Genomic DNA, 23,237 nt, shown 5'->3' with positions numbered 1-23,237 from the left:
CTCTTGGAAATTGCCAGGAAGAACAGAGGTCTGAAGCTTGAAGACACTCTGGTTCAGCTGTACCCAGATGTTCCTTTTGAAATATGAAATGCCAGGAAAAATATGTGCCCAATTGCACAAAAGCTTCCAGAGAAGAACTACAGGTACCACTGGCTTCCGCTTGGCCATATATTGGTTACACACCAAGGACGCATATATACAGCCCATGATCTAACATCTGGTGAGGAACGTCTGAAGGCGTTGGAATCGGACTTGTGCCAGTAAGCAAAAAATTGGTAACTGGAAGAAGAGGGAGGTACCATAAGACTGTAAAGAACTACATTGGAGGAGATCGCAGTTACAGAGCTTCCCCGCCTTTTCCTTTTATCATCCCCAAGTAAAGTAGTCTGGAATACAAAGAGCAGAGGAGCACACGGAAAGGGCTAATTAGAAGAGCTCCAGTTAAAGAAGAAGAACATAATCATAGTAAAAGATACTAAGATAGCAAAGTAATGAAACAATGTAATATATTTCTTTTTTTCTTTCTATTTTACTTTACTGTATTTCATCTTGTAATATAAATTTTAAAATGAAATAAAATGAAAGAACATATAAGGAGATATGTTATAAACATAAGGAGATCTAACAAAACATTACTCAAATAGATATAAGGAAAATTATGGGAAATAGAGTTTATAACTGCATTTGTACTGGAGTAATTTTGAGAGGCAGAGGTGTGCCAATTTCTATCAGACTTCATTAATGACTATAATATACAAATGAAGTAGAAGCAGAATAGAGTTGGTAACTAGTAATAGATTATTGTTAAAGAATGTTAATTTTATTTCCTTGTAAAAAAGCTTCTAATTAATTTGTAAGATTTTGAAATTAATAAAAATTTAATTTAAAAAAAGAATACTTTTAGACAGCATAAAATTAGCTTAAGAGACTTATCTCACAGGGGAGAATGAGCCAAGCTTTGAGATCTGAAAGCACGTTCCTCATAATAAGCTTAAGCTTGTTTACTTATTTAGATATTTACACCCTGCATGAAGACACAAAGCAGCTTACAACAACATCATTCTCCCTTTCTCTGTTTTACCTTCATAACAAGAGCCTTGAGAGAGAGGGACTGGCTCAAGGTAACCTAGCTAGCTTCCATGGCAGAGTGGGGATTTGAACCTGGGTCTAGTTGCTTCGGACACTTGGCCAGGGACCATTGTGGAAGGGCTGCTCAGGGTCAAGTGAAGAGCAGTTAGATGCTTTAAAATGAAGTCAAGGACATGCTATTTATCCTGGTCTGATCCATATTCACTGCAGGAAAACACCTTCATACATGCCTTTTCAGGAGGTGGAGGAAGTGGAAGCTATGGAAACACAATTTGATCCAATTTTTTGTTATCAGAAAAATGCTCATTAGCTTTCCATCATGTTTATGATAGGCGTTAGACAGCACATCTACATGTCTGTCTTTCTGGCTATCTACTTACTTATCTACCGTATGAGCTTATTATGAACTTAGTACTCAGCAAAGACTGGGATACATTTGCTAAGGAGGGCAATGGTTAACAACCATTTAGACCTTTTGTTCATCAATGCAAATGATACAACTAGAAAAGGAGGGGGAAATGCTAAATTTATATGATTTTGCGTCCTTCCGCGTAGAGCTTCTCTCTCCCTGCCCTCCCACCCCCAAACTACATTGAATTTTATTGTGGTTTCCACATAGCACAGATGTGCTTCCACTGTCCTTCCAGGTTCTCCCTGGATTCACAGAGGGTTTCCCCAAACTTGCTGTGATATGAATTTTCCTGAAGTACTGTACCCAGAGTGTTTTGTGGGGAAATATGGATTTCCACACCACTTTGCCCACATCTAGTGCCACATCCAGTGCCATTTCCCATCCTTCGTAACATCAAAAGACAGACATGAGACTTCTAACTTTACATCACAAACAGCATGTTCAAAGTAGTCCTAGGTTAGATCATCTTCCTTTTATGCATTTGCACCAGTCCATCTGATATTAAAGTCAAGCCCACTGTAGTTCTTTGTACGGGAGGGTCAAAGTATTTTGCCACTCTCAGTATAAACCATGTATCAACCACCGTGAGTCCAGACTGAGCCCAATCAGTGCTACAGTCACTCACTTTTGGCCTAGGTGGGTGACGTGGGCTCAGAAAGTGACAACTGATGTAGGGTACAACTGTGGCCTCCTTCCCCACCACTAGTGGGGAAAGAGGAGGCCCAATGACACTTCCAGGGCTTCTGGAGCTCATCTTGGACCCCAAAACAGTACCATAGCTCTGGGAGGTGATGACAGGTGGAAGCCACACCCATCACCTCCTCATGTGCTGCTGCCAGCTGGGAAGTAACTGAGCCCAATTGGTATATTGGCTTCCTTACCAGATTGTGTCAGTCCTGGCATCTGCTTGGGTAGCGAACTAGCCCTGGCTCTTTACACAGCTTTGTTATTTAAAAAATGGAGGGGAAAATGTAAAACTGATTGTTGCGCGTCCTCTATCTGACTCCATCATCTTCAAAAAGAGTCCTACTTCTAGGGGCTTCCAAGAGACTGCTCCTTTAAGCACAAAGAAAACTGTAGGACTGGAAATTTCCAGGTGTCCGAAAGTCATTTGGACTTTTCTAAGAGCTATCTATAATACTTATACTATATGCACAGGTATCTAAGTATAAATTGTAGGGTTGCCAGATGGCCCGGTGGAGACGGGGGTCCCTGTCGCCAATCCCACGCATAGCCACCAATCAGTTGGCTGGCAGGGGGGACTTACCAGGAGAAAAGAGAAGGCCTAGGCCTCATCGCTGGCATTGCACAAGAAGTAACATAATCTTGGCCGCGACGCCTAGGGTGCCACTCTGGTATTTGGGCAAAAACTCTATGGTAGAAGCCAGGTTTGATCATAAAGTTTTTGCCCAAATACCAGAGCATCACCCAGATGTCACTGGCATGATGACATCACTTCCTGCCTTTCACTGGTGACAAGGCACGGGCCTTTCTCTTTCTCCTCGTAAGGAGAGACCTGGCAAGCCTGGCGAATTGTTACAGACACATGGTGCTACTGCCCACATTATACGAAGCTATTCTTTGCGGTGGAGGATACCTACTGTGTGAAGGTATGGTTGTAATAGCAGGTGTGAGTCTTTCATGTGGGAGGCAGACTGAGCAGGAAGAGAGTTGGTCAATACATGATGCTGCTGACGGGAATTTTAATGTATTTATTGTTTATTGTATTTTAAGGTTTGTTAGCCGCCTTGAGCCCGTTTGTCCGGCAAGGCGGGATATAAATTGAAACAATAAATAAATACATCACATTCTAGGACAGTTCTTTTTAATTCGAAGTGGCTCTTTGGTTTCACCCCATGACAAGTGGGGAAAAGACAGAGGGTCCTGGATGAGGGCAGACAACTTCAGTGTTTCCTCTCTTGAAGTGAAAATTTAGCAAAACCTGATCACCCCCCAAAAATTCATAATAGCGCTTGTTTTGGCTGGGAGGTGTTCAGGTGAATTTTGTAGAAGAGCTCCTGCCTTCCACGCGGGGCTGCCAGGTCCCCCCCTGGCCACCAGCAGGGGGAGATGGGGTTGCCAGATCCAGGCTGAGGAAACTCCTGGAGATTTGGGGGGTGGATCCTGGGGAGGACAGGGACTTCTGTGGGGTACAGTGCCATACAGTCCACCCTCCAAAGCATCCGTTTTCTCCAGGGGAATTGATCTTTGTAGTCTGGAGATGAGCTGTATTTTCTATTTCCAGGAGATCCCCAGGTTGCACCTGGAAGCTGGCATCCCTACTTAAGAATTCTCCAATCTAAACATTAATTTATACTATTTACTGCCTTGAAGTTAGTCAGCTTGGTAGCCATCTTTCCATATTTATTATATGATAAGTTTTTAAAAAGCTTGAGAACAGCTGAGGAAAACAAACCACTTTTCATCACTCTCTCCTTACTTTGCTACTTAGATCCAGAGATATAGAATCATAGTTGGAAGGGACCTCCAGGGTCATCTAGTCCAACCCCCTGCACAATGCAGGAAATTCACAAATACTCCACACTCTCAGTGACCACTCTTCCACACCCAGGAGATGACAAAAAAACCTCCAGGATTGCTTCCTGACTCAAAAGTGGCAATCAGCATTTCCCTGGGCATGTAAAAAAGTGCCACAAGAACTAAGCACTGAGGCAATCCGTCCTGTCCTCCTTCTCATGATCTGCCTAAGTTCACAGAATCCACATTGCTGTCAGATGGCCATCTAGTTTCTGTTTGAAAACCTCCAAAGTAGGAGAGCCCACCCCATCCCAAGGAAGCCTGTTCCACTGAGGAACTGCTCTGTCAGGAAGTTCTTCCTAATGTTTAGCCCAAAACTCTTCTGATTTAATTTCAACCCGTTGGTTCTGGTCTGACCTTCTGGGGCAACAGAAAACAACTCCACACCATCCTCTAGAGGATAGCCCTTCAAGTAGTTGAAGATGGTTATCATATCACCTCTCAATTGTCACCTCTCCAGGCTAAACATACCCAGCTTCCTTCAACCTTTCCTCATAGGACTTGGTCTCCAGACCCTTCACTATCTTTGTTGCCCTCCTCCGGACACATTCCAGCTTGTCTATATCCTTCTTAAATTGTGGTGCCCAAAACTGAACACAATACTCTAGATGAGGTCTAACCAGAGCAAAGTGGTACCATTACATCTCGTGATCTGATACAGCCCAAAATCGCATTTGCCTTTTTAGCTACCGCATCACACTGCTGACTCATGTTCAGAGTATGGTCTACTAAGACCCCTAGATCCTTTTCACACATACTACTGCCAAGACAAGTCTCCCCCAACATATAATTATGCATATGCAGAACTTTACATTTATCCCCACTGAAATTGTCAGCTATGCTGCCATGGGGGTTGGGGTGAGCAGTTGCATTCTAATTGCCTTTGCATTCTTTCTGTGCTTCTTCGCTGCTGTAACGCTTATCCATAAGTTGTGCAGGTGGTGAGATGTTGATGTCTACTTCCAGAGGGACCGTGGGAGCGAGCTTGGTTCCCAGCTTCAGCAATAACGGCCTGAGCGCCATCTCCCGTGCGCGGGAGTGAGGCTAATTGGCCAGGGCAGTGTGTGTGTGTGCATAAGAATACCCTATATCCTATTATGCCCCAGGGGCAGCTGCCATTCTTAACAGTGCCTATGTTAATGCATCTATAGCTCTTCAATAAAGTATTACCTTTCCTGATAAGCGTGTACTACATTGTTGGCTGTGGGTTCTGACAGAAATTCATTAAATTTCTTTTAGCCCAGTTGTCCAGCTTGTCATCCTGTATCCTGACTCTGTCATCTACCGTATTTGCTACCCCTCCCAATTTAGTATCATCTGCAAATTTAATAAGCATTATCCCTTCATCCAAATAATTGATAAAGATGTTGAACAAAACAGGTCCCAGGGCAGATCCTTGAGGCACTCCACTTGTCACTCCTCTCCAAGAAGATGAGGACCCGTTCACAAGCACTCTTCGGGGGTTACAGATCCACCTAACCATCATAGGACCCAAGCCACATTTTTCCACAGCTTACTTGACAAGTGATTTGGTGAGCTGGCCTCTTTGGATTGTGTTCTAACATGACCTCTGATTGTTTGGAAAGTATGACTTTGCAATTCACAGATATGCCAGGGCCTGCTATCCAAGTGACACTCATCCCAGGAAGACTCATCAGAAGGATCCTTGCAGGTGCACCTGCGGCTTCATGCGGTACTTGTGTCAGTGTTTTTCCAGTCCTACCTGTTCCCTCTCGCACAGGATGCTACAGTTTTAATGAAAGGTATTGACGACAATGGAGACTCAGGCTCATTATGTACTGAAACGTGACACCATTTAGGTAGCTTACATTATTTTCTGTTGTGTGGAGGGGGTGGGCAGGTAGACTTCCTGTGTCATGTGCCAGATTACAGAGATCAGGAGCATGGGACGCAGCTCATTCTAGCATTTTCAGGAGGAAAAAAAAATCCAAGGACCTCCACATGCCACAGAAAGTATCTGATCCAGGATGCTTCCTTCATGCTTCTTAGAGAGGGAGGAACAAGAAGATGCACTGGGCAGAAATGGCTTTCCGTGCAGTGGTCAAGATGCACCAAAGGGGCTTATTGCCTGAAGAGCAATGACAAATGAACAAAGAATGGCAAATGGCAAAGTTGTGTCTATGTGAATGTGTGAAGAGCATAAATTCTGTGCTTTTCTTCCACCCTGGCCCCATTCACCAAGTTTCCCCTGTGATTAACATCCTAGTCGCCATAAGAAAAGGATTCTTTTGATATCAGGGTCCTTTTGTTTAAGTGGGTGCCCCTACATTTCCAGGCTGTGTCCATATTCCCAAAAGGCCAGCTCAGCCTCCATATGGCCCTGAGGGCTTATCCTCACCCTCACAGTCATATCCTTCTTATCTTTGTTGGCAGTGGCTGGGTCTAGACTCCACCCCTCCTTCTGCAGTACCAATCAGCTCCTTGATGGCTTTGGACACAATCCAGGCCTCATTACCAAGGATGAAGTGCAGAGAAGATAAGACATTAAGAATGTGCTGAGCTGGAGGCAGTTCCTAAAAGGACAAATAAGCCTTCCACCTACTGGTTGCTTCCAGAGCCAGCCAGACATAAGGAAGGAGTAATACGGTTTGAGGAATACATCTGCAACAATGGAAAGAGGTACCAAACAAGGGCGGAAGATACCCAGATTTTTCCTTATCAGAGGATGCTTATTCCAGCCCTGCCATTGTCTCAAAGCATGGCTGGCTGAAAAGCAAGGAGTGGGAGAGAAAGGATTTTTTTCTAAGGGGATTCTTTTCAATCATTTTTAATTTTAGGTTGGAAGAGAATAGGGTCAGTGGCTATGGGCATGTTGTATAGTGGAGGACTAAAACAAAAAGCAGCAGTGGATCATTTACTGGTGTTCTTTTATGGCATCCCTGTTCAAGCATCATTTCACTTCAAGGACTTGGATATCAGTATATCTCAGCTTCAGTTAACCATTTGTAAATGGTGGTAATAAGGAACTTTCTGATAGGTTAGTTGTGAGAATGAATGTTGGTTTGTACCCTGAGCCTTGGAGTGATGTTGACCATATATCTAAAAATTAATTATTATATTACTTCATTTGTTGCTGGCTAGAGTTAATTGAGAATTAATTGAGGGAGCTGCGGTGGTTCAAGTCGTTAAGACGCTGAACTGCAGGCTGTGGAAGGTCGGTAGTTCAGCAGTTCGAGACCCAAGGGTGCCGCATGACGGAGTGAGCTCCCGTCTCTAGTTCCAGCTCCTGCCAACCTAGCACTTCGAAAGCAAGAAACTGCAAGTAGATAAATAGGTACCACTTCGGTGGGAAGGGAACAGCGTTCCATGCGCCTTGGTGTTTAGTCATGCCGGCCACATGACCACGGAAACGTCTTCAGACAGCGCTGGCTCTTCGGCTTTGAAACGGAGATGAGCACTGCAACCCTAGAGTCGGATTTGACTGGCTTTCGAGCAAGGGAACCTTTACCTTTACCTTTAGCGTTAATTGATGATGGTGGTATGGAATATCAAAGCCATTGGGGTGGAGGTGTTTCTGCATACGGCAAGAGTCTATATTAACATGAGAAGTTGTGGTTTTTAAGATGCTGTGCTCAACGAATGTGCTTTATGAACGTACTCTGGCTAAACAAGGCTTCTGGCAAGTCCATTTGTAACAGGGGCTTGAGGAAAGGTTCTCATACTGTGCAGAAAGGTGAGCAATTGAAAGAACGGTTAACAATGGTTATAATTAAAAGGCTCACAATGACAAGATAAAAAAGAAATAAAAATTGGCCTGCCTATCTATCCCTAAACCTTTGCCTGTGCGCCTGTTCCAGAGGTTAGTGGTTTGGCAACCTGCGGGGAGCTGAGGAGGAGGAGGCTTGTGCCTGGAAAGCATCTGTTTTGACTGAGAGGCACAGTGGCTGGACCCCTCGTTCTGACTCCAGGCCTAAGGACAAAGCCCCTGCCTTATCAGAAGTTCATCTGGTGCTCACTGGATTCCCCACTGTGAGCAGAACTGGCAGTTTCCCAGGTTTTCAATAATTACCAGATTCTACCAGGCTTTTTTGTACTTGGCTATTGTAATAAGCAACCCCTAGCTGTAGATGTAAAATTTAACGGCTACTCATTACAATATCCCAAGTACAAAAATGCATGCTTATTCCATCAGATACAGCAGAGCAGAAAGTGAAGGAGGAGGGCAAGAAATATGTGAAGATTTTGTAACATGCAATGAAAGAAGAGAGGAAGGAAGAAGGAAGGGAGACCAGAACCATTGATTGATAGAGAAGGTAAAATGGACGTACATTCATAAAATTGTACATGTTAGGTTTCCAAGCCAACCTTTTGTTTCATAGGTATTCATAGCTCCTGCTTATTTGAGGCACCCTTGCAACAATTCCAAACTCCGCAACTCCAACCATAGATCCACATTCTGGATTTCTGTCAACCAGCTGATTTTCACTGACCTACAGCGAGCTGCATTTTATGGCAATCTAGAGTCATGTCCATTTTATATTGTATTTTATGACAGGTTGATGTTAAGCACAGGTCCATACAGGACACTGATGCCTTATTCCTATTTACAGTTTCAGCTCTTAAGTGTTCAATAGAGGTATAGCGGCATTGCATAGTAGTTAGCAATTTATTTACACATGTAAGAGTTTTCAGTAATATATGTCCCCAAATCAACTAAAATCTAGACAGACAGACAGATATTAAGTGTTCAGTATACAAATTACATATGTTTCACTTTCCCCCAGTTTTATTTTTAAGGTGTATAACCCAGAGTTTAATCTATTGTTTTCTACAATCACAGTTTGAGTATATAATTAAAACTGGATTAAATATAATCAGCATCAATGTGGCATGTATTTGTGGACTGGACTTAAAACTGGAAGTTTTAATGCTTCACTGGGAGAAATTTGTTTTAACTCTGCATTTAACTGTAAACACAGTCCTACTAAGTACTTTATCAGCCCTGACTGTGAGTTTCCCATTGCAACCAATGCTCTGATGTCTGTTCCTTCAGAATCTAAAGGCCACAGCCTCCGTACTCTTGAAATTAAGCCTATTGGAGCCAAGACAATTAGCCAGGAAGCTGACATGAATGATGCTTGGATTCACCTGTCAAAAGAGTGGCTGGCAGGCTGTATAATCTTAAGACGCTGCCTTTTCTGTTGTGAAACAGTTTGGGTACCCCAGGCGAAATACACTAGTTGGAGTGTGCCTCAGGAAAGGGCTGCCTGTCTAATTGAGTCTGCTCCTCCCAGTTCCTGGCATTGCAAGCAGTCTTGGTAATGGTTTTGTATTAGAGGCTGTTTGACTTGGCCTTTGATCCCAAGTTCATTCACTAGAAATAAATCTAGGAATCTGCTTTTAAGTAAATGTCCTTCGGACTGAGGTGAAAACAAGCAGAAGATCACAAATGCTGTGAGCCTGGGGAAAATTTAGGAGGATGGGTGGGGCAATTCTGGGTCAAATCATTACACCTCTGTAATCTGCTATGCTGTTTACCTTTGGATACCTGGGCGTAAAGTGACCTAACAACATCAAAACATTTAGAGGCATCTCTTACAAGAAACAATTACCAAGCGCTGCCATCAAGAATGTGTCTATTCTTTTTTCTTCTTTGCTGCTCAAGAACACTGGCTTACCTGTGAAAAAACAATTAGTCTTCTGACACCTGACATACTAACAGGTTTATTGAACCGTGAGTTTTGGGTGGGCTTGGGCCACTGAAGGGCAAGAAACTAACAGCATAATTCTATGCATAATTCTATGCAGTTACTCCAGTGTAAACCAAATTATTTCAATAGGCTTACATTGGCTCAAGTGGTTAAGACGCTGAACGGCAGGCTGTGGAAGGTCGGTAGTTCAGCAGTTCGAGACCCGAGTGTGCCACATGACGAAGTGAGCTCCCGTCTCTAGTTCCAGCTCCTGCCAACCTAGCACTTCAAAAGCAAGAAATTGCAAGTAGATAAATAGGGACTACTTCAGTGGGAAGGTAACAGCGTTCCGTGTGCCTTGGTGTTTAGTCATGACAGCCACATGACCACGGAAACGTCTTCGGACAGCGCTGGCTCTTTGGCTTTGAAACGGAGATGAGCACCGCAACCCTAGAGTCGGATTCGACTGGCTTTCGAGCAAGGGAACCTTTACCTTTACATTGGAGTAGCTCTGCAAAGGATTATGCTGTCACATGCTTGGCCTGCTTAGGCTTAGGCCTGCAACAAGAATTCAGACCACCAAACCTTAGCACAACAACTCTGGTCTTTGGGTTGGTTGAGATATACTCATTAGGCACCCCTAACCAGACTGTTCCATGATGTACACTGATGGTTGACTAAGATTAGTTTGACTAGTTCAAAGGCAGATACAGTTGCAGTACAGCCTGGCAACCAGCAGGAGGTCTGTGGGCAAGGGTACCGGGAAACTGTGCCATCAGCTGTAGTATTATCTCACTTCCAGTAAACAAAATGGAAGTGACCTAGGTAGCTCTAGGAATTGCCAGAAACTCTATGGGAAATCCATATATTTTTTTAAAAATTCCCACTGACTTGTATGGTTCTTTGAAGAGGCAGCATATATATTTTCTAAATAAGTAAGACACAGAGTGGAGATGTTCATTGCTCACAGCCTCCTGATAGGTGTCCAAGGGCATTATGTTCCTGAAAGTGTGGCAAGGACCCTGTCATTTCCTGTTCTTTTCAGGCAGGATGCTGACACCTGTTTCTTTATGTTAGAGTTGTTCACATGGTACACTTTTTGTGTACACAAATACACAGAGGTTTCTGAAGTCAGCCAAAGGCTGGCCCTGAGGTTGTTGTGACCTCCTGGTTGGGAAATTCTTGGAGATCTGAGGGTAGAGCCTGAGGATGACGTGGTTTATGGAAAGGAGGGACTGTGCTGCAGACATAATGCCCTAGCGTCCACCCTCCAAGCAGCCCTTTCCCCCAGAGGACTGATTTCTGTCATCTGGAGATCAGTTGTAATTTCAGGAGAACTTCAGGCCCCGCCTGGAGGCTGGCAACCCCAGCTGGGCCCGCACTCAGGGGCCGGGAAGTGGGGAAATGAGTCATGAATCCCCAGGCCCCAACCACAAGGGCTGAGGGGGCAGAAGGCCAAGCTACTCATCAGCCACAATGGGTACATCAGCCGGCTGGGACACTTAAAGAATACACACGGGTTCCTGCGTTGGGAAATATTATCCATGACTGATCCTTGTTCCTAGCAAAACAGCTCTGATGAAGATTTGCTACAAATGAGAAGTTTACCTGGGATTCTCATCAGTTTTCATCTAAGAGTTTGTTTACTGGCAGTATAGTTCAAAGAGCTTATCGGCAAATAGTTGAGTTCCCTGGCAAGTTGAATTCATTATTATAGTTATAATGGACGAGGACTTTGGAAATCTTGTAAATGGCCTCACACTGTAAATTGTAAATTTCAGATCCAGTGCCTCTTCATGGACATCTGTAATGTTATTTCCTTGTAAATTCTGAAAATAATATAACAAATATTGTTCATGCACATTTGAGAATCCGGTTAATAGAACCCACATTGTAAGACTTCAAGAATACACAAGATAACATTTTAATATAATTAGCAGTGGTTTATGTTCTTTGTATAAATAGTACAACAGAACATACACAGTAATGTCCTCTTTATGTTCTCACCATCTGGAGGTTGGCAACTCTATCTGAAAGTGCTTATTTTGTTTATCTTACTTGCTATGGATAACTCAAAATTTTTTTGTCTTTTTAGTTTTTTACTTGTTTGCTGAAAATAAGCTCCCTTTCCAAGGTCATTTTAATTTTGTAAACTGCCATGGCAAAATCTGTCATTACCATATACACCCACAATTTAATACGAAGAACACACAAAATAACAGGGCATAATATCTGAGAGCCGGTTAGGTGCTTGCAGTTGCCAACATAAATAAGCTCCATCTTTTGACTTTGGAAGATCAGAAGCACTTGGCATATTTTAGAAGTCTATCCATCTACTTAAGGTTATTTATAATTAAAATTTTCCTCTGGGATATATTTGTGGCCCTTGTTGTGGATGCCTGTGTTTGTGGTTCAAAAAAAAAATGGGACAAAGTAGACACAGTGGCATGACAGGTGTTGCCAACTCCAGCTTGGGAAATTCCAGGAGTTTGGGGAGTTGAGCTTGGGGAAAGTGGGGTTTGGGAAAGGGGGGGAACGCAGCAAAGTGTGATGCCAGAGAGAGTCCACCCTCCAAGCAGAAATATTATCTAGGGAAACTGACCTCTGTACTTTGGAGATCGGTTGTAATTCTGGGAGGCCTCCAGACCCAACCTGGAAGATGGCAACTCTAGAAAACTTTTGTATCACAATGCAGGTAACACAAAATCCCTCTGAAGATAAGGTTGGGGGAGATCCAGTCTATTGTCCCTCATCCAACCCATTACCATCTCCATTAAGAACACCCACAGACCCACCTGTGGAAACTCACTTCAAATCGCTTAATGACCTCCCCCTGTTGTTTCATGTAGATATTAAATAGCATGGAGGCCAAGATGGAATGCTGTTGGATCCCATAGCATAAAGGGCACAGGCCATGCAGCAGTCTCCCAGTATCACCTTCTGGGTTTGGCCAGTCATGCAGGACTGGAACCACCAAAGCATGGAAATGCCCCCCCCCCCAACTCAGCCAGCCTCTCCAGGAGGGTACCATGGTCAATGGCATCAAATGCCACAGGGAGATCCAGGAGAATCAACAAAGGGATGCTCTCACCTTGTAACTCTTCCAGTGAAAAGCATTGGTCAGGGTGACCAGCGCCATTTCCATCCCGAACTCAGGCTTGGATCCATATTGAAACAGGTCTAAATAACCCATCTCCTGTCTGAAGCTGCATAGCCACCACCAGCTCAAGCACCTTACCCAAAAATGGAACACTGGCCACCGGGGAGTCGTTGTTTGAGTCAGTGGGATCCAGGGATGCCTTCATTAGGATGGGTGTAATGACTGTCTCCTTCAAGGCAGCCGAACTACGTCTTCCTGCAGACGGGCATTTTTAGCTCCTGGACCCACTTGGCCACCCCACCCCAGCCTGGCTTGATACTGATAGCCACGGAGAGCAAAAGGTAGATGAAAAGCTAAATGTGGTAGGCCATACTCTTCTGAGCCGCTCGTCCACAGAAAGATCATAAACTGTTTGATCATAAACTGTAAATTCTTATATAATACAAGCTCTGTGAGGACCTTTGATCAGCCATGTTTTGAGAGTTCTGTGCTTCCCAGGTGCCTGCAGACCTGATTTAGAATGGGACCATGGCATTCGGGGAGAGGGGGCTTAAGCCATCGCCACTGCACAATTTCCCCAAAGGGCAGGGAGCTGCCTTTTGTCCCTCGGGGGACCCATGTTTCTCCCAGTGGGGCAAAGAGTAGCTCCCTGAGATCGTCTCAAGTAGGGAAAATGAGTGTAGGGTGAAAGACATAAGCCCCCTGTCTGTACTATGTAGTCTCAATTCAATTGAGTCTTCAGTTCAATTGAGTCTTAGGAATTAAATTCCATGCACAGAATCCCCTATGCATATTTGAATGAAATCCTTGTGGTGGCCACAGAGAAACGCAAGGATTTTTAAAATGTGTGATTGGCCCCTTTGAGTATTTCAAGGTGGCCATAAGGTGTAATGGCAAGACTGCTGTACTTGAACAGTTAATGACCTTCGTTCACGTCTCCATTCAGATCCAGTCCTAGAATGTTTAGTCTTAGGAAGGCTGCTACCTCATGTGCTTTGACATGTTCCATCGACTATTTCTGCTGAATGTGTAGAGGGCAGCTTAAAGGGTATAACAGTGTCATCCTAAGCCCCTTGACAACTTGAGTGGACTTAGACAGATGTAACTCTGTTTAGGATGGCAAACCACTTTTGTGTTCTTGGTTGATGTTCCAAATTGTGTTAGGTTCCATGCCCTGGCGGCCTTTCTTTTATACAGAATTTAGAATTATTTTATGCAGATGGACATAGCAGTAAAGCAGGATAAAGAGACACCTGAGTCACTGCTGTGGGATATCTTCCCTTCTGCCATAGGAGGAAGCAATCATTTATAGGTGCAAGCCCAAACCAGCAGGCATTTCTATTGATTTACTGTTTTCTTGTTTCCTTCTAGCTGGAGAAATTGTGCAAAGTGTTACCTCAGGGCACTTTGTCTTAAGAAAACAGCAGTTCCAGGAAGTTCCCCATCCAAATGAAGACAACCAGAATTTTGCCTGTTCAGGACAGTCCAGTATTAGACAACACAAAATCCAGGAATGTCCCTTCCATCATGACCCTAATTCATCCAGCACTGGTCCTGCAGGACAGCAGAATCAAAGACATCAATCCAAAGGACAGGAAATTCCCCTCCATGTTGGAGACAGGCAGAACACTGGTTCTTCAGGACAGAATCCTGCTTCTACAGGACAGCAGGACAGGAAACAGCAACACAAATTTCAGAAAGTTCCCCACACATCTGGCCAACAGGAGGACACTCCTTCATCTAGGTAAGTACCAAGACTGAGCAAGTTAGGAAGGCTCTTACCACTAGCTAACTAGCTAACATGGTTATTAGCTTGGTATTTTGCTCAGTTCAGAGTATGCAATATGCAGCATTAATATTATTATATTACAATTAATATTTCAAATGACAATATGTCAGAGCATGAAGAAGGACTGTTTACCTTTGCTCTTTGGCAACAGAATACAGTATGTGAATAAAATAAGTCATACATGCTGCTGAGTCCTCTGCATATTTACTTGGTTCTCTCACTAGATTCACGGGGATTCTCTTAAGAGTGCTTAGGATTTCAGTCTTCTTGGGAGCAGGGAAGTAGGAAGAAGGTATACAGTTATGTATAGTCAATTGGAGTGTTTGATTCAGATCTAGGTTAGCATAGACCTAGCCACCCTTTCTCCCTGAAAGTACTTTTGCTAATATAATATAATCTGTACTTTTGCTAATACAATTGGCAACAAGTCGACAGGTGCAACTTTCCCCCATCCATCCATACATCTTCTTCCTTGGCAATTTCTGTTTGTTATGGAGATGTTAAAGGAAGACAGCATCTGTCAGGAAAAGGTTAGTCGTTGTGCTGCTCATCTGTGCAGTCACTGAAGTCGTCACTCTCCTCTGCTTTCCTCACCTATTTATCAAATGGAGAAAAGCAGTGACTAATTTCTTAGGGCCACTGAACAGACAAGTAGTGGAATCATTATGGAAGTGCTTTGGTTTTTTAACCTTCAAACAACCTAAAAACATTTACACATTTTCGCACTGGGGTTATATATCTACCCCAAGACAAAATCCCATTGTATTGTGGTAGAAAAAGCCCCCACAGAAGCAAAAACATTTGTGGTGGCAGAAATCGTTGTATTTGGCAATACCACAATATCCTCAGTCTGAAAGCACACTTTCCCATGATGCGGCAGAATGTTTTCTTGGGTGTACATTTTGTGTATTGAATAACTCACTAGTTCTGCTCCTTTATAAAGCTATCATTTTTGTTTTTATTTTGGACAAACACATTTTAAACCCATGATATTAGAAAACTAACACAAACTGTCCTAACTTTTAAACAAAACCACATTGTGTTAGTGATACCTGATGTTGTTTGGACATGAGATTATTTTTCTGGCTCAAGCGCATATTCGTATCCTTCTATGGTGAGAGCAATGCAAACTCCGTGGCTGTGCCAATCTACTGACACAACCAGGACACTTCTTTTAACTGCAAATATATCAGGGTGTTTTTCTTTTTTAGCCCATACCTTACATGGCTGGTGTTACCTTGCCCATCACCAAAATTATTAGATTTCTGGTGTTGTTTTTCTGCCACAGGTGCTTTTTGATTACAGAAATAAAACTGTAAATGGTAACTGAAAAGAGGATACTCTGTGCTACTCTAGAGGAGCCATTTTCCTCTGCATTCTGCAATCCCCCCAAATAAGAACAGCACCACCACCAACAACAGAAAACTGGAGTGCTGTATTTACCTCTTAACATATTAGAGGGTTAAAAGCGAAAATCTTAAATATACTTTGCAAATCACTGAGACTAACTTCTGAAAAAACTTATTTATGATTGGGTTTAAAAGTGCTACCATCAATAAAGCAATGATATATGCAGGGCTGCATGCATATTTATCACATACCATATCAAGATTTTGCTGTGGTACAAAATTTGCGTCCATTCTCTGCCCTGTGCATAATTTTATAAAACTATAAAATAATGACACATTGTGATTTGTTTTGGATAGAATTATTCACAGTAATCAGAAACATTTCTAGGAAATGGGTGGGAACTTAGGCAGATTGTGAGAGGGAGGACAGGAAGGGTTGCCTCAATGCTTAGTTCTTGTGGCCCAGGGAAATGCTGATTGCCACTTTAGGGTCAGGAAGCAATCCTGGGCGTTTCTTTTGTCATCTTCTGGGCGTGGAACAGGGGTCACTGGGGTTGTGGAGGGGGAGGTATTTGTGAATTCCCTGCATTGTGCAGGGGGTTGGAGTAGATGACCCTGGAGATCCCTTCCAACTCTGATTCTATGATTCTATTATTCTAATTCAGGCTACAACAATGGTCAAAATTATCACAGACCTCTGTGTAACATATAATTTTGCTGGTTGGTAAAGGGTTACATGTTTTATGCAGGCGTTATCTGTGTTGATCTGCGCATAGGTGAATTTGAGGAAGGTTTCTGCCGTGGGAAACAACCATAAAGTAGCGGTATAGTTAGTCAATGATCACAATCAGGGGAAAAGGCTTACAGTGGAGAGGGTGTGATTTCAAGACTGGCTTAAATACTGGACTCAAATTGTAGTAGCTGCTTCCCCCAGAAAGTAAATATAGTGTGTATCAGTTCAGGGCTGCATTTTATAATACATGCAATCCTGCAGTGACTACTGCCAGATCTGCAGATGGTGGCACTTGAGAGGAGATGAGCATGCCTAGGGCCATCACTTTCTCCCAGATATATGCAACTGCTGCTCAGGGCCTGTGGTGGCTCAAGTGGTTAAGACGCTGAACTGCAGACTGGAAGGTCGGTAGTTTAGCAGTTCGAGACCCAAGTGCCGCATGACAGAGTGAGCGCCTGTCTCTGCAGGAGCTGGGACCAGAGACTCTCTGGTCCCAGCTCCTGCCAACCTAGCAGTTTGAAAGCAAGACATTGCAAGTAGAGTGCAAGAAATTGCAAGTCAGTGGGAAGGTAACAGCATGCCATGTGCCTTGGCGTCTAGTCATGCCGGCCACATGACCATGGAAATGTCTCTGGACAGCGCTGGCTCTTCAGCTTGGAAATGGAGATGAGCACCGCATCCCTAGAGTCAGATTTGACTGGCTTTTGAGCAAGGGAAACCTTTGCCTTTACCTGCTCAGGCCCAAGGTGGGATATAGAATGCTTCCGTACCCTGCCTTATAGCCAAGGATGGCAAGAGGGGAGGAGGCACCCATCAGCTGTGATTTTCTCCAATTGAAAAATAAAGTAGAAGAACTCTATTCAAATGAGTAAGAATTTGGTTTCCCACTTAGTTTGGTGGCATCTTGCTCAAGTAAGAAAAAGTGATTTATTTTTAAAATGCGTCTCTGAGGACTACTTAACACAGATTGCCTGTCTCTTCTTTAATATGCTTTAGTTCCATGTCAGAAGGGGCTTTTCCCTGTTCTCATTCTACTCATTTGTCATTCTACTCATTTGTGTGTTCCTGTTGCTTCGTCGTCGTCCCCCTTTCCATACATGTCTGGCTCCCTCTAGTGGTCAATGTGATATTACATTGATTACATTGTTTATGTCCAGCATATCTCCCTACAGATTTAAACTGCAGGTTTTTATGCCAGACATCGGGCTCTTCTGCATTCTCATTTTCCTCATCTGCAAAATTCTGTTTCTTGGGGAGGGGGGGAGTTTCTGTGCCACATGTGTTTTGCTCCCTCTAGTGGTTCATCTGATATTACATTGGTTTATATCTCCCTGCAGATTTGACCTGCAGGTTTTAATGCCAGACATTAACCAATGTAATATCAGATGAACCACTGGAGAGATCAATCACTAGAGAAATCGACTTCTGGTGGATGGATTGGCGATGGCGGTCTGTGGCCCCCACCACATCCTTCCTGGCCAACTGCCAACTGTTTTCTAGGAAGTGAGTGGGGCCAGGGGGACTTTTGCCCAGCAAGGCATCTGATCAGTCACTGGAGATCTGATTGGCTGTGCAGATATTTTAATATATTACTTCAGCAGCAGCTGCCACCACAGCACAAAGATTTGGACGACTGAAGGCAAGTCGTGTGTATGCAAGAAAATATTTTTTAAAAATATTTTCATTTATAAAGGCATTATGTTAAGTAGAGCTTCTGCCTAAAATGTTGAAGAGTTAACTATTAGAGTTATGCATAACCTCACTCCTTGACATTTTGTGGTTGTTACTGCCTCCTGTGACAGTCATTTTGTGGTTGGCTGGGTGTTGTCAGCATGCTGATGACTCCCAACTCTAAAACCATGAAATATGTTCCTAAAGGCTTTACATAGAGATTAAATAGTATAGGGGATAAGACTGAGCCTTGTGGAAGACCACAGGGCAAGTCCCACACTGATATCTGGTCTCCAACAGCTACCCTCTTAGTCCTATGCACATTTAAACCAATCCTTGATACCCACTTCCTAGCATCTCAAAAGGTCCACAGTATAAAAGACTGCTGACCAGCAAGGAAGTGCAGCTCTTGTCTACATTCAAACAATGATAATCTGATAAAGCCATCAGTGTCTCTGTCCCAGACTGAGCGTGGTCTTGAGCAGAAGAGTAATTCAGAAAGGCCTGGAGTTGTTCCACAACAACTTTTTCAATCACCTTGTCCAAAAATGCCCAAAAATGGCAAATTTGAGAGTGGTTGATAATTGCTCACGTTATTCTTCTTAAGTGATGGTTTCTTAAGTTATGATCAGATAACTGCCTCTTCTATGTGTCTGAGGAAAATGATTCATTGTTGGTGGACTTCAGGGATTCATTAATGTTCTTACAAAATTTCAGTAACCAGGATGGACAGGGATCAAGAATACAAGTGGTGGCCTTCACAGATCCCAAGACAGGGTTGCCAGTGGGGCAGGGGGTCCCCTGGTTTGGAGCCCCTCCCTCTGCTTCAGGGCTGTCAGAAAACAAGGAGGGGGAATGGCTGCTCCATTATACCCTATGGAGAGTGGCCCCCATATGGTGTAATGGAGAATCAATCCATGGGTATATGGGGCTCTGGGGGGCTGTTTTTGAGGTAGAGACACCAAATTTTCAGCATAGCTGGTGATGCCTCTCCTGAAAAAAACGCCCCAAGTTTCAAAAAGACTGGACCAGGGGGGGTCCAATTCTATGAGCCCCAATAGAAGGTGCCCCCATCCTCCATTATTTCCAGTGGAGGGAAAGCATTTAAAAGGAGTGCGGTCCCTTTAAATGTGATGGCCAGAACTCCCTTCAGAGTTCAATTGCCTAGTGACATCACAAAAGTGATTTCACATCCTTGCTCATGGCTCCACCCCCAAAGTCTCCTGGCTCTACCCCCAAAGTCCCCAGATATTTCCTTAGTCAGACCTGGCAACCCTATCTCAAGATCCTACTAACACCCATTATCGTAACTAGGTCAAAATGACCCATCAACAGATGAAACAGTGTACTGTACGCTTCCAATGCCTGAACTATGTTACAATCAGCATTCAAATCAGAACATATTGGAGAGAATTTTTCAGCAAAAAAAAAAAGTGCCACAACTAACCAGAAGTTCTTGGGAATTTAAAGACCTAGGAGTCAGCAATAACTGAAATACCTTAACCTGAGCCAGCGGTGAACAGGCTGATGGAATGGTAACAGAGAACGGTGACTTTTTTCACTGCTGTCATAGCCTCCTCACAGGCCTTCCAATAAGTTATAGCACACACTGTCAGATTCACAGGGACTTCTGCTTGCTGGATCCAAGGGTCTGAAGGTTTCTACCAACACCGCTCTAGACATATTCTAACCCTCTTCACGTTACCAAGCTCCATTCTAAACCAAGGTGCTGGATACCACCTTGAATGAGGGCGAGGTCACTGGCGGCAACCCTGTCAGTAGTTTCCAAGACCTTTGCATTCTAGGCTCTCGCCATGTTCTTGACAGAGCTGTTGTTTGGGACGTCCTGGGGCCCAGCCCTCCCAACTTCCTGCCAAGGCCCCATGACTCTCTGGGCAGCTGGGAGGAGACCCACTGCCACCCCTTCCCCAAGTGCACATATTCCAGCCAGAGCAGCCAGGTGGTGGCACTGCCATGGTGGGCCAGAGGGAGGGGCAGACCAACAGAAGGAAGAGGAAGCCACTGAGCCCAGCCCCCTTCCCCCCCCCCCCGATGAGAAGTGCTTTCGAGGCAGGAAGGCCACTTGGGAAGAGCAGAAGTGCATCTTCCCCTCCCCCTCCTCTCTGCTCTGCCTGTCACTCTCCATCTTCCCTTTGGCTGCCCAAGGTGGTAGCATTCAGCGAGGCTGTTTTGGAAGTCCTGTCAGGGCTTTCCCCCCCATCTTCCATTCTTTTTCGCTGCCTGGCACCCTCTTCTCCCGCCCAGCTCCCCACTCGCTTGCTGACCCCCCCCAGCCCAGCCCAGCCCAGACCAGACCAGACCAGACCAGCCCAGACCAGCCCCCTTATGAAAGTCTCTTGTGTGCCTCCCTGGCTCTTCTCTTGGCCGCCTGGCTGTCTCTCTGCCTCCTGTCCCTGCCTCCTGCCTTCGCCGCCACTCTCACTCCTTCCCGTCCATTTCTTCCTCGTGAGGGGTCCCCTCTCCAGCATTTTGGTCACCCACCCTGGCCGGCATTCACTGATCTGGATGGGCCACTGGACTCCCACCTGGGGTTGCTGCTTGCAGATGACCGGGGGTGGGGTGGGGGGTTGGAATCCCTTCCAGCTCCTGTGAATCTGCAGCAGCCCCCCCACACACAAAAAGGAGGAGGCTGCTGCAGATTCACAGGCGCTGGAAGGCACCCCAAATTTAAAGGCACCCCAAATATAAAAATCCCAGCTATGGGCCTGCCCCGCAGAGTAAGTCACTGCTGAATCCACCTGTGCCTTGTGGAGGCAGGGATAAGGTCATGGCACCAGCTGAATTCTCAGCCCCTAAACCAGGCTTCCCCACAAAGACTGAGTGCAAAAATGAAGTCCAGGTGTGTCCTTTTTCATTTGTTGAGCCTGCCACAAACTGAATGAGCCCCATAGTGGCCAAGAAGGCCACAGAATCTGTACCGATCCAGGTAAGGTGCCATGAATGTTCCCCAAGAATACTCGGGCTGGATGTCTCCAGCACCATACCTGAGACCACCTCCACCAGCTCAAACAGGGTACCCACTGGAGAACTAAGCAGCTGGTAAATAATTAAATACCCAATGTTGCCCTCGATCCTAGTATAAGGAACAGTCAATGAACGCTGGAAATACTATGCACTGCTGATCTGCAAAAGCAGAAAGACCGATAGAGAATGATAGCTACCCCCTCCTGTTAGCCAAATTGCCTTATGTATAAGCATTGGGGGAATTATGATTTAAAAGAACAATTGGCAAAATAGCGCAGGACAATAACCCTTGTGTACCAGAGTCAGAATTCCCAGAGCCCGTGAATAGATGAAGAGACCAGGTTGCTGGAATAATGGGTCTTTCACTTAAGATTTTCAAGCATACAATAATAATTGCAAACACACAATACAGAGCTAGGGAATTAGAGTTGAAAAGATAGCAACATTTGCATTAGCAGGAAGTATCGTTGGGGGGGGGGGTAATATGTTACCTGTCTGACATGATGAACAATCTTGCAGCGAAAAAGGAACTGAGGGGGAGTGCATCATGAGCCGACCAGCAACACACGGGGAGTGATTCCAAACTGATCAGGAATGGAACCAAGAAGGGGGCGAAGAGAAGAGAGCGAGCTCAGGGGGAACTCACCTTAAATAGCCAAATTGTGACCTGAGACCATAGCCATGTGGTCACGGGTTCCCAGGAAATGTTGACAAAAAGAATAATATTCCAGGGTTGGGCAATTTAGGGTTGATGGGCTTAAGGGGGGGGGAGTGACACCCCTTGGGGTAGGTGAGAGGCAGGGGAAAGAGGATCCAATCACTTCCACGATTTGGTGCTTCACATTAGCGATCCAGTGCTTGTCAGAGATGTTATCTGGATCAGTAGCAGGAAGGCTTAATTGCATCTTTTGTCTTTAGCTGGGCGACAGTCTTTGTTTGCAAATGACTCAGGAGGGGGAAGGGATGTTCTGTGTGATGGAGAAGAGATTCCTTCATGGCTGCTTGCAGGAACTTCGGTCCTCTGTCAGAACATGTCACTTCTCTTTGGTCTGCTATGGCCTCTGTGTTTATGGAGGCCAGGGCAGTTGGTCTGCATCATAGTCCTTGTGTGGATGTAGAGGTGCAGGGGCAGAGATCTTCTGTAGTCCTGGGGTCCACATCTGACTTGGCATACTTCTCAGGGCACAAGGCTTCCCTTGGCCACAGTGTACAATCCATCATAGTCCAGCACTGGGCGCTTCACTTAGGACCACATCTCTGTCCATTGGCCTGCCACACACCCTTCACAGTTCAGCAAGGCAGTGATATTAAAAAAAGACTTTAATAGTGCCATCTGACATGGCTTCATGGCAACACTCCCACCCACCCCTGACCTCTGGTTCTGGAATGATGGACTGCAGGGGTCATTTCCTGCAGGAGCGCACAGGAGCGGAGCTCCGACAGTAAAGAGCCCAGGGGGCAGGCACATGCAACAAGCCCCACCCCCTGCTCTCAGCAGCCCTCAGTCAGAGCAAGAAGCAGCCAGGTAAGTTGCAGAGCCCCTCCCCCCCGGCCCCCCCGCCCAAAACAGTCCAGTGGCACCTTTAAGACCAGGTTTTATTCAGTTACAAGCTCTCCCTCCTCTGCGAGGACAGATCTGCATGTCCCCCCCCAATAGCTAGCAATCCAAAACAGTCCAGTGGAGCCTGAGCGGTGGGTGTTGCCTTCTGACACACTTCTAGTGATGTCAGGGGGTGTGGCATATGCAAATGAGTTATGCTAATGAGCTCCTGCACCTCTTTTTCTACGAAATGACCCCTGATGGACTGTATAACCAGCAGGGCTAACTGAGACAAAAGCACCCCATCTTTTCTTCCAACCAGGTCTTGGCCATGCAATCCAGATCAATTCTTAGAGAAGCTAAGAATCCAGACAGGAGTG

General features: G+C 44.9%; 1 protein-coding gene across 2 annotated transcripts in view; it reads left to right on the top strand.

Annotated features, from left to right (window-relative positions):
* The first annotated feature begins 6,560 nt into the window (after positions 1-6,560).
* Positions 6,561-23,237, top strand: part of LOC107112043 (aldehyde dehydrogenase family 3 member B1-like) — a 42,220-nt gene continuing 25,543 nt past the window's right edge. Inside the window, exons 1-2 of one of the 2 annotated variants that reach the window (XM_015413106.1) lie at positions 6,561-6,679; positions 14,162-14,534. In XM_015413106.1, coding sequence (XP_015268592.1) covers positions 6,670-6,679; positions 14,162-14,534 — 383 coding nt within the window. In that variant the 5' untranslated portion in view covers positions 6,561-6,669. Of the gene's footprint in view, positions 6,680-8,266; positions 8,314-14,161; positions 14,535-23,237 lie in introns of those variants that run through there. The other variant, XM_015413108.1, reaches the window with a different exon arrangement.

This window comes from Gekko japonicus, unplaced genomic scaffold, assembly GCF_001447785.1.
Source record: "Gekko japonicus isolate JY-2015 unplaced genomic scaffold, Gekko_japonicus_V1.1 scaffold3874, whole genome shotgun sequence".
NCBI lineage: Eukaryota > Metazoa > Chordata > Lepidosauria > Squamata > Gekkonidae > Gekko > Gekko japonicus.
This window is presented reverse-complemented; position numbering and strand designations above follow the sequence as displayed.